This window comes from Eucalyptus grandis, chromosome 3 (assembly GCF_016545825.1).
Source record: "Eucalyptus grandis isolate ANBG69807.140 chromosome 3, ASM1654582v1, whole genome shotgun sequence".
In the NCBI taxonomy this organism is placed as follows: Eukaryota; Viridiplantae; Streptophyta; class Magnoliopsida; order Myrtales; family Myrtaceae; genus Eucalyptus; species Eucalyptus grandis.
The window spans coordinates 3,305,337-3,316,280 of NC_052614.1; the positions used below are offsets into that span (position 1 = coordinate 3,305,337).

At 39.5% G+C, this 10,944-nt stretch overlaps 2 protein-coding genes across 2 annotated transcripts; both read right to left on the bottom strand.

Annotated features, from left to right (window-relative positions):
- Positions 1-195: 195 nt before the first annotated feature.
- LOC104436126 (putative thiamine biosynthesis oxidoreductase ThiO) lies at positions 196-3,517 on the bottom strand. The gene is made up of 9 exons (XM_010048851.2): positions 3,369-3,517; positions 3,196-3,253; positions 2,309-2,417; positions 2,052-2,196; positions 1,620-1,671; positions 1,397-1,543; positions 1,203-1,314; positions 933-1,059; positions 196-678 (listed from the first exon to the last, which is right to left on the bottom strand). Exons 1-9 carry the CDS (start codon positions 3,506-3,508, stop codon positions 231-233), a joined length of 1,338 nt encoding a protein of 445 aa, XP_010047153.2. The 5' UTR covers positions 3,509-3,517; the 3' UTR covers positions 196-230.
- Positions 3,518-4,709: 1,192 nt separating this feature from the next.
- LOC104436127 (DNA replication licensing factor MCM5) lies at positions 4,710-10,897 on the bottom strand. Its single transcript, XM_010048853.3, has 18 exons — positions 10,535-10,897; positions 10,070-10,213; positions 9,637-9,816; positions 9,458-9,556; positions 9,234-9,370; positions 9,041-9,146; positions 8,661-8,795; positions 8,490-8,567; positions 8,208-8,312; positions 8,026-8,117; positions 7,804-7,936; positions 7,629-7,724; positions 7,295-7,386; positions 7,111-7,201; positions 6,461-6,570; positions 5,650-5,779; positions 5,429-5,530; positions 4,710-5,157 (listed from the first exon to the last, which is right to left on the bottom strand). Exons 1-18 carry the CDS (start codon positions 10,817-10,819, stop codon positions 5,074-5,076), a joined length of 2,199 nt encoding a protein of 732 aa, XP_010047155.2. The 5' UTR covers positions 10,820-10,897; the 3' UTR covers positions 4,710-5,073.
- Between the last annotated feature and the right edge of the window lie 47 nt (positions 10,898-10,944).

Genomic DNA, 10,944 nt, shown 5'->3' on the forward strand with positions numbered 1-10,944 from the left:
TCGCTAGTACCATGTGATCTACACTACATCTCTCGTGACCTTCATAAATTTCTTAATCTTTTTTCGGTTGAACCGTTTCTACATAAATTCAGTAGCTGCTTTGTGGACAAAATGGTAGAGCAGATACAACTGAACTAGATCTTAAAGAGTCAGCCTAATTGTTGCAGCATGTTCAGACACATTCAGAATGAAAATATGGGAAGACGTTAGTTATCCCTAAAGCAATGATTTTATCTCTTCCAAGAAGTCAGTTCTACAGGTAGCAAAGTTTCATCATTGAAAAGAACAGCTTGTGCCATGAGTTTACCCAGCAAACCATGGTACAACAGACCTCTGGCACCAAGCCCTCCAAAAAACCAATATTTACAAGAATGATTCCCAACCACCAAATCATCTATTCTACCGAGAACTGGAAGTGAGCCAAAGGAAGTGAGTGGCGGCATTGCCCTTATGCCTGCCTTAGCTCCAACAAAAGACCAGTCCTTGATTTTCGGGTAAATGGCAGAAGCCTTTGGTAAAAGTTGTTTAAGTGCTGTCGAAGCTTCCTCTGCTGATACACCTGACGAATAGTTTCTTGACTTCCACTCCCATGTGGAGCCTACAAGTATATCTCGGGGTCCCTGAACAGCAAGCCATGCATCGGACAGGATTGAGGGGCTGTGATCTGGATAAGTTTCTCTGGAGAAAAGCATCACGATTAGGTGACTTTTTATTTTTCAGTAAAGGAAAAGAGTCACCAAAAAGACAAGCGAGCATAAATACTTTGATGTAGATAGACAGCCAGCGAAAATGACAACCAAAATAGCATGCTAAGTGAAAATCCTCATCTTCCCCAGTGATCCATATCTTTTTGATAATGGTGGGGACAATAAAGCCAGCCATAAAGCTTTCTGCATCACATTGATACAAGACAAAAGGGATATGGCCCTTACCCAACATCATCAGGTAGCTGCAAATGAGCGATGACTCCTCTGCACGTCCTAAGGGGAAGTCTTCCAGAGAGCTCGGGGAGGAGGTCTGCTTTGGCCCCTAGACAAACTATTACAGCATCATATTCTCCTGAATTGTCACAAATTCAATTTTAAAAAAAAAAAAAAAAGTCAGCAATACATATTTGCTAGGTGATTTTCTAGCATAACCAACTTTTCTATTTGATTATCAAAATTGAATATCTAACCTATTGACAAGGTAACCTGGAATACCTTCAAAATCAGAAAGTCTGTCAATTGATTTCTTGTGCATGTAAAGCTCTTTTCCTCCAAAGCTTGAGGTTGACATCTCTTCTATTAAATCTTGACAAGCCAAGAAAAGTGCCTAGTAAACTTAATTCAATGTAAATGACAATTAGGGAAGAAACAATAGAAGGAAAGATTAATTCTCGATGGTCAATACCAACCTGAAGATAGCACAAAGGATGGATATTCACTGCCTCAGGCATATGGAAGACAGAGTTAAAAGGTACTTTTATGTTAGGCACCAGAGCTTCTGCAGCATCCTTGTCAATTGACTCTATTTTACAAAAGGGAAGGCAATTTTGTGCATTCTGAACATGAACGAAGCACCTAGATCACAATATAATCCACTAACAAAAAATTCTAGCATGGTGATCAAAAAATTACATTTGTCAATATATCCAGGTGTTTTGCATCCATTGCTGGTCTTAAGATGCCCCTGCAGTAAACGCCATATGAAACATTAACCAGCATTAAAACCCAATACAAAGAAATTGAAAAAGCCTAATACAGAAGGTCCTAGACCACAAGAAGAAAATGGAGTAAAAGGGAGTTACTAGAAAGTTATAGCAGAAGGAAATGTGGAAAGGTTAAAAGGTATACTTAGGCACAAGAAACAGGTGAGATTGACAGTTCAATGTATGATAGCAGAAGAATATATAAAGACAAAGTCCTCTAATACACAGCATAGCCAATGCCTATAAAGCATTTCGACATTGAAACCAAGAGTCAACCTCAATTATGGACAAGTCCTAATGGTGAAAGACAGTCCAATGCCAGCAAAAGAAAGAACAGAAGTATGATTATAAAATAGGGTACCTTCTCCTAATAATACTTTCACCTAAATTCCACTCAAGCTCCACGTTTTGAGAATTTGAATTCCTCTTATCCACCACTCTTTCAGCAATATTTAGAAGCTTGAGACACTCTTTCCAACATTCTGCACCCCGCCAAAGAAGTTTTACTGCAAATCATAGAAAATCAGTTTATCTGCCCAATCAAATTTAGAGCCCCAATGAGAGGCTCCAATAACAAAAGCCATCAGTCAGACTGGTGGTAGGGGAGGTGATGAGGACCTTTGGGTGAATACGGGTGAAGAAGTCCTCCAGCAATTCCAGATGCACCACCACCAATGCCACTTTCGTCATATATGTCAATTCTTAGATGCAACTTTTCCGGGCTGTGCTGCAAAAGTAAATTCCAAACCATGAACAAATTATAAAGAGCAATTCTAGGTCTGATCAACATCAAAAGTACCACCAAGCATATGTTAAAACAAATAAGCCGTACAAAATAACAGAGCCAAACAATATATGTAAAAACTGCCGGGCACAAATGAGGATTGTAAAATCTGAATCTTCAAAAAAAAGCCTATATTAAAATTACAAAGTGGCAATGCACTTCGAATGCTAGGAGCCATAGACTGTCACTCCCAATGAAAAAGTAGAATCAAGCAGATAACAAAGACACGCCAGTGAGGGGAAAGTAAAGGAGAAACGTAGTTCAGCTAAAATATCAAGTCCCTGAGGAGTTAACATCTTGCTATCAATCGATAGTTCTACACAAAGAACTAGTTTTCCATGCTTCCCCATATCAGCGCAAAAGACATCATCCACCAGGAGTCACCCCTCATGGATTCATACTCACAAACATCAATTTGGTCAGACTAAGCACAGCCTCCTCCCAGTCCAACTTCAGCCTAGATTCTCAAACTAGCCATTAACAAGCTCTCGGGGCATCCATGCCATATCTAACAAAATCAGCTGCATTTTGAAGCATACCAAAAGAAACCTTCCGCAGCATGCACAGCAGCATTCCTGCTCCATCGCAGGAGCTCAGTGTTTAATCACCTCAGCGGAACCAGACTAAGATAACCGACAAGTCCCTATTCTTTAGTCTTTTCAATTCTCTACTTTGTGCATGATATCTGCAAGAGCATAATGAACAGAGAGCAATAGGGTACCCGCAAAAGATGCCAGGCGACGGAGAGTCCAGCAAAGCCAGCACCGAGCACGGCGTATCTGCATTGAACACAAAAGACGAAGAATAAAAATCACTTTTTTCCCATAGAAACGAGCGACCCACCATTCAATTTCATGGCTTTGAGTAGTGGGAAGTGGGAATGAGAAGCAGCACCTCAGAGGACGTTCGGCGAGAGGGTAGTGATGGGTAGAGAGAGACGCCATGGAAGGGGAGGCTCTCCTTCTGGTTCGGCGGCGTGGAGCATAGCAGGGGGGAGGGACAGCCGGTCTAGGAGGAAGAAGGAGCAGTTTCATAGTAAACGAGCGACGCAACAAGGACAAATTGATGATGAGGGGACACAAAATGTACCTTATAATCTGCAAAATATTTTCGGACCAAAAAAAAAAAAAATACAACATAGTTTTTTTTTTATTTACAAATGCTTACGAATATAAAGATAATTTACAGCCATAAGACTTATTTTACATATACGTGATATAAATTAAGGACACCATTTTCGAATTTATAATGCAATAACGTATGCTACTAAGATTAGATTTGGTTAGCAATTCGCTGAAAAGAAGTATAATCACAATTTTTGAGAATTAGCGTTCGCTCAGTTTATTAATTAAGAAATTAATTAGTACCCCCGAATGAGCACCTAAAGAGGTCTTACTACTTTCAAGGTAGATTACTTTTTTGAAGACTAAAAAGAAGAAAAGAAAATACTACTTTCAAAGGTAATTATTCCAGTACGTGTATAAATTATTTCTCTTGACTGATGTTATTGCTTTGAAGATATCTTTACTACCTTACATTATTGTAGAAAATTTAAAATTGCGAGAAGCAATTTACTACCTCAAAAGGAGATACTTACTAAGGATATTACAACATATTAATCACATAAGTCTTTAGTTTTGATTGAACCTTTAGGTTATACTTTCCTTTTTTTTCTAAGATTAATTAGTTTAGCTAGAGTGCGTAATGTTACACTTAGTGATTTGCTAAGAGTATATTAAATTAACTCAAACAATCGTAATCGATAAAACCTCAAATTAGTAATTGACCTGAAGTTATGGTAAATCGGCTAAATTCATTGTAATCAAGCTGTACTGATCTTTAGTAATAATTTACAAAGTATAGTATCATTTCATAACTTAAGGATGCCATCGCTAATAATTCTTCTGTAACTTTTTTTTTCCCGATTAGTCGTAACTCGATCATTGATTGGGGTTAGTAATTTTTCATCATTGATAATAACTTCTTCATAAGATTATGATGGAATCACTTGGTAATTACCCCACGATACTGTAATTTTCTTAAGTACATCAAACCTTATAGTTCTTAGTAACCTCTTAAACATTGTAATTTATTAATTCTTCAATCTTCAGATTGCTGTGAAGGAAAGCCTATAAGCTGCTTTAGATTCAAATGATAATCTGAGCCGTCCAATTATGAGGAGATTGCAGAGCTCGAGCTCACTAAACTCGCGGTAAATCAGTAATGCTTAGTGACTTCCCTGCCAACTGCACCACAATAATGTATTGAAGGGCTAAAATTGAAAGCATTCACCGAAGATACTCCATGTGAAGCTCTGTTCTCACCCGACATTTGACTTGAAATATAAAACAATTTACACATTTTGACTCCTACAAAATCTAATTCTCAAGCTCCAATTGAAATAACATCTAATAGTGAGTAAGCATACATGCTCGACAATTCAGGACATTAATATTTAACGACCACCCATGCCATTAATCGCACCAGATGCAGCATTTGCTATGTTTGCTGCCTGCAGTGTTGGCTAATTATACCCCACCACGTTGCCGTCGTAAGTTTCCATTAAGCTACTCGCCGATGGCATGTACTCTTCAACATATCAGGCTTTCCGGAAGATGAGGCGCCTTTCTCTCTTATATTCGACTTCATCTCTTTGGTGCATGATTATGAGAGCTCTTCTCACCTGACAGCAATAAAAGTGATCAGTCAAATACCAGGATGCTAATCAGCAGCATGCCTTCTAGGGCAAATTATTTTGAGTAGAAACCACCACACTTTCTGAAAAAAATCATCCCAAAGGATAAAATCCTCCGCTTGTACAATATGCACACAGCATAACTCCCCTATAAAGACAGCCACTGTCAAATTGGATTTTGTCAATCATAGTAACGACAAATATTAATAAGATCGAGGTAGAGATAATATATGCAAATACACGACAATGAAACACTTACTATAGAATCGTTCATCCCCATTCTAGTCAGCTCATCGATCAACTTTCTCTCTGATATGTGGTTTCCGATTCCTATTCTTCTCTTTATTTGAGTTTCGGCTTGCTGTTGACAGAAATTATGATGATTAGAGACACCTCATGCAAAGAGTCAACTTAATGAAAGATGTAAATACCATGCAAGTGTAGGATCAGATCGATAGACATGAGGGATTATTGACAAACCTTGATCTCGTTTGCCATTTCAGGTGTAAGATTTATTTGTTGATTTATCCCAGAACGTGCCGCATCCATTGTGGAAACAGTAAAAAGCCTGATTGCTTCTTGCACATTCTCCTCAGTGGCAACATGGGATCTAAAAGAAAGATCAAACAGCACTTAAGGAGACAGCACTTTCGTTATCACACAAAATAAATAAGGTAAATTCCATCAGAATCAAGAACAGGCATGTGTCATCCAATTTATTCAAGAACCCAAGGACTGATGCTATGCAATTCAATAAAATCCTGTGCCATGAGGAAAACTATCTTCAATTAAATATCACTCGAGCAATCCTAAAAGAACTATTTTTCTACCAATATGAAGAAAGGCATGACTCATCAAATGATATTTTCATCTCTTATCATAGTTGTGATGGTAGAATAAATAAGATTAAAAACACAAAGGCACAGAATGTGAACAAATAGAATGGAGACCACACCTTCTAATGTCATGCCCAAGCACAAAACAAACTTGGCAAGTCAATAAACAAAAGGTAGAGAACAAACAATCTTGCAACACATAAGTTGGAATGAGAAAACTTCATTTCTTCGCTCACCAGCATATGGAGCTAAAGACAGGCTCTACTAGCTTGACTATTCCATGCTTCCTCAATTTGGCAAAATATACATATAGTGCCCAGAACACTTTGTAAATTGCACAGGAAAAGAAAAAACATACAAATTGCTTGTTTGCCACTAAAACCATATGCAGCATATTGGACATGAAATAGTTTCACATGTAAAAGTTCATCTGTATGTCTCGTGTTAAACCTTACAATTTCATTCTTGCTAAAGCCTCGCTTAGCCTGACAATAGCTTCCAGCTGCCTAACTGTAATAGGTATAGCAGCTGCCTCACCAGTATCATTAGCCTGCTGCCTCATGTCCTACAAAAAGCACATGCGTGAGATGTCAAATCAATCAACGGCTTCAATATACCAATTGAATCAACAGTCACCTAAGGACCTCAAATCTGGGTTAAAACCATCAAATTCCAGCAGCACTCAAAGTGCACTTAATAATCAGACCAAAGTAGTGGATCAGTTAGATGGAAATTCCCTATCCAGAAAGACATCGACTTGCATATTTCACAAGCTCTAACCAATGGGATGTGATTCAACATAAAAGAGTAAAGCATTCAAATTCTTGTACACCTCTATCTACTCGGCCACAAACAAATCATGTTAAGATTGGACAATTATTGGCCTTAGCATGATGACCAAGGAGAGGTTCAAAAGTTTATCTTGAATTTCTCCAAATACAAACACACAATGACCAACTTTGGAGGACATTACCACCTCTCCTAGATTAAAAACAATCATCTCTCAAGTGTATTCTCTTGAAGCAAGTCATTGTATCATCTGATCAACTGGAACTATACTTGAGAACAAGTGCATATACAGGGGGTGACAAGTGACGATAGATACCTGTCTGATCGTAATATAACTATTCTGCAGCAACGCAGATGCTGATTCTGATAGACGAGGATGGCATTCAGCTCGACAATATTGTATATACCTGTACAGAGGGTAAGCCAAACAGCTCAACACCCACACATAGTTAACCAATAGGAAATTCATGATATTAACATGCCATTCATAAGACTATTACCTCTTCAGCCAGTTTTCTTCTTTTGAAGTTTTACTATCAGCAGAGGCTGCATTCGCAGAAGCATGGACTTTTATGATATGGCTTGCTATAATCTGAAAAAGGGTATTCTCAATTGAGTTACAATTAATTGCGTGCTATAAAATTCATATGAATATATTATGCTCCAATGCATATTAATATCTGTTTCCTCAGAAATGATATTCTTGAATGCTTCTGTTTCCACAATCAAGTTGAACAGAAAATCACTATAAGAAAACTTCAAATTGCCTCTTTCTTCAAGCTTAGCTGACCCTGTAGAATTGGGAAAAATATATGAGCATTGAGGGTAGGTTACCTTATCTTGACTGTACATCCTGACATCTTTAACGATAAAAATCAGATCAAATCTAGACAGTATAGTTGTCTGCAAGTCAATATTGTCCTGTGCAGTCTGGAACATGAAAGGCATTTAATCAATAATAAGCAATAACTGACACCAACTAAAGGGGATAAAAATTATGCAAACAGACCTTCAGGTCATCATAACGTCCTGATGGCGGGTTAGCAGCAGCAAGAACAGATGTTCTTGAGTTGAGGACTGTTGTGATTCCTGCTTTGGCTATAGATATGGTTTGCTGCTCCATGGCTTCATGAATAGCAACTCTGAGTTCAAACAGAAGTAAGGTAGAGTTCAGAAAGCTCCTAAATTAATGCTCACAAGGAGATATGTATCACAATTCAGTGTAAAGTACCTATCCTCCGGTCTCATTTTGTCAAACTCATCAATACAGACCACACCACCATCTGCCAAAACCATTGCTCCTCCTTCAAGATAAAATTCCCGCTGAATAGAACAGATATTTTCAGCAAAAAGTCAGGACTTTCTGCTTTGTGAAGGAAGGGAAAAATGACCCATCAAGTAATGAGGACTCACAGAGCTGCTATCACGGATGACTGAGGCTGTAAGACCAGCTGCAGATGAGCCTTTTCCTGAAGTATAGACAGCAATTGGGGCTGTCTTCTCAACGAACTTAAGAAACTGAAAAAAGACAAATCAAGTCAGCAGCCACATTGTGGTGATAATGCACCATTGGGACTGGATCTCATAAGAGTGCTTTCCGAAAAAAAGAGAATATTGATTAGCGTGTTCCTCAATTTGGTGAGGACGTCATTAACTAATATTTGAACCACTCAAACAAACAGCTAAGGAGCTAACCTGTGATTTGGCTGTAGAGGGGTCCCCCAGAAGCAACACATTGATGTCACCTCTTAGTTTTACACCGTCAGGCAAAACCTGATGTTGCATGGGTATTTGATTGCATCATTGGATCAATGACAGTCAAGTCTGATAGATATCAATATCAATCCAGAATAGATAATAACGTACCTTTCTTGATCCTCCAAATAAAAGACAAGCCACTGCCTTTTTCACATCATCATGACCAAAAATAGATGGGGCAATTTTAGAGCAAATGTATTTGTATGCATCAGGTTGTGAGGCAATTTTTTTGAATTCTTCCACCTAAAATAACACACAGATACATCTATTACAGTCTGCACAAAATAACAAGAAAATTTCTTGCCCTCATTAACAATAGCAGCATATCAGGTTCAAGTGACATGTCATGGAACCCAAAAAGTGATAATATCCTCAAGTTTCCATGTGAAGATTGTGGGAGTACATATAACAGAGAAAGCACGCACTTATCATTCAAAGTGCATTTGCAGGAGGAAAAAGGCACAGCACTTCATAAGCTAAAAAACTACCTCTTCAGAGGTGAAAGCTGCAGCACCTCTAGAGTTGGCCTCATTTGTTTCTTCCATGCCTACAACTCGGATGTATGGCTGTCTCACAGCAACAGCTCCTCTGTGGCTGCACAAAGTTACACCCCCCAAGATTTAGGACCAGAAGTAATAGAAATGCAAATATCACCAACCAGAATGGCACAGCATATCTTACGAGGCAGCTGAATTCGAAGCTTGAAAGATGCTATAGATCCCCATGATGCTCAATCTTGTGCCAGGTACAATTGTTTGAACAAGATGGCGATCCACAGAGAGAAGAATATTTCTTGGAAGCTCCCCAGTTGGTACATCCTTCCATCAGCAAAAAAGAAGGCCCATTAGTCAAACAGAAGTCAGGTTTTCTTGCCTACACAAACTTCGTGTGCATAAGAATGTTACCTCAGGGTTTTCTTGCAATTTCAGCGTCTGTTGATCAACATATTTGCTCCTATCAGGAACCACGAGCCATGGATCAAGTGGACACCTTTCTTCTCCGGGCTGCAGAAATTCACTTGCAATGAGCTGGAAGACACCGCATGAAAGTTCAAAGAGATTTAAGACAAGGAAAGATAACGAACCTGTGGGACATGATCACATGATCTAGGAACAATGGCACCACCAAGACCAGGACGGCAGGGGACCATCTTCACATTTCTACAGTTCCTGCACACCAAAGTCACATAAGTAGCTTTTGCCTTCGTCCTTGAAGCAGCAATGGTGATTCCTGCTATTTTGACAAGCTTTGATATGTATTGAGCCTACAATAACAAGAGCAACATCAGAATAACTGAAAAGAAAGAAGAGATTTGATTACAGAAATCAAATAAGTACATTCTTCTCCCTGTAGATACTGCATGTAAAATGCGAAAAAAGACACCAAAAATTGTACTGTTCAAATTCACTTAAGCGAGATTAAGACACAACTGATAAAACGGTGTCGAGCGATAAATTAAAACACCTGAGCAACCACTCTCCAACCAAGAAAAATGACTAACGAAAGAACCCACTAACCCCGACAGACCGCATAGACACGGGATCCTCCTTCGATGTCAGCAAGATCTGAACATCCCCAGTCTCCCGCTCCTCCATTTCACCTGTATCTCCGGGCACCTTCGACTTCAAGCTCACTAAAACCTCTGCTGCCGCAGTCTCGAACTACAGAAGGCAAGATCAAAATTATCATAAAAAAGCAAGCAAATGAATTAACTCAATCAATTAGCAATTTAAAAAAAAAAAAAAGTTCCCGAAATGAACTCCAAAAGTCCCTTCAATTCAACATCACTGAATCTCTCAACATCAACATAAACAATCCAGACAAACCGACATTGCCATCCACACTAAAAACATAGAGGCAGCGCAACAAACATTCTTAATTCATCTACAAAATATTGCTTTGACCAACTAATTGAATGCCGGAAACGAAACCCAAACAGCAAAAAGGAATCTTTTTTCTTTTTTTTTAACTAATTACCCTACCAGAGGCAAGTAATCGGCGGGCGCAGAGCGCAGCAGCGACGGGAGATCGGCGTCGAACGCGTCGAGGTCTTCCATGTCGACGGCGAGGAACTTGGGGTTGTGGAGGAGGCCCTCCCTGTAAGGGAAGGTGTTCTTCGAGGTCTCGAACCCCCGGATGAACTCCTTGAACTTGCGGAGCACGGAGTGGCGGGTGGCGGCGGCATCCGAGTTGTCGGCGGCGGTGCCGTCGCCGAGGACCTGCGCCTGGTCGCTGTAGTACACCGCCCCTTCGTCCCACCCCGACATCTTCGCCTGCTCCGAGCGGACACGATCGATCGATCGGTTTCTCTCTCTATAACTCTCTCTCTCTCTCTCTCTCTCTCTCTCTAGAAAGGAAGACGATGACGATGACGATGCTTCTCTGCTAGGGA

What these genes read in the sequence shown, in the direction of transcription:
- LOC104436126 (XM_010048851.2), bottom strand. Translation starts at nt 3,508, where the DNA reads ATGAAACTGCTCCTTCTTCCTCCTAGACCGGCTGTCCCTCCCCCCTGC. An exon ending in TCACCCGTATTCACCCAAAG is followed by an intron (nt 2,197 to 2,308) that starts GTCCTCATCACC and finishes TATGATTTGCAG; the next exon opens with TAAAACTTCTTTGGCGGGGT. An exon ending in GAAAGTATTATTAGGAGAAG is followed by an intron (nt 1,672 to 2,051) that starts GTACCCTATTTT and finishes CGTTTACTGCAG; the next exon opens with GGGCATCTTAAGACCAGCAA.
- LOC104436127 (XM_010048853.3), bottom strand. Translation starts at nt 10,819, where the DNA reads ATGTCGGGGTGGGACGAAGGGGCGGTGTACTACAGCGACCAGGCGCAG. An exon ending in CATGTGATCATGTCCCACAG is followed by an intron (nt 9,557 to 9,636) that starts GTTCGTTATCTT and finishes GAATTTCTGCAG; the next exon opens with CCCGGAGAAGAAAGGTGTCC. An exon ending in GGATGTACAGTCAAGATAAG is followed by an intron (nt 7,387 to 7,628) that starts GTAACCTACCCT and finishes ACCCTTTTTCAG; the next exon opens with ATTATAGCAAGCCATATCAT.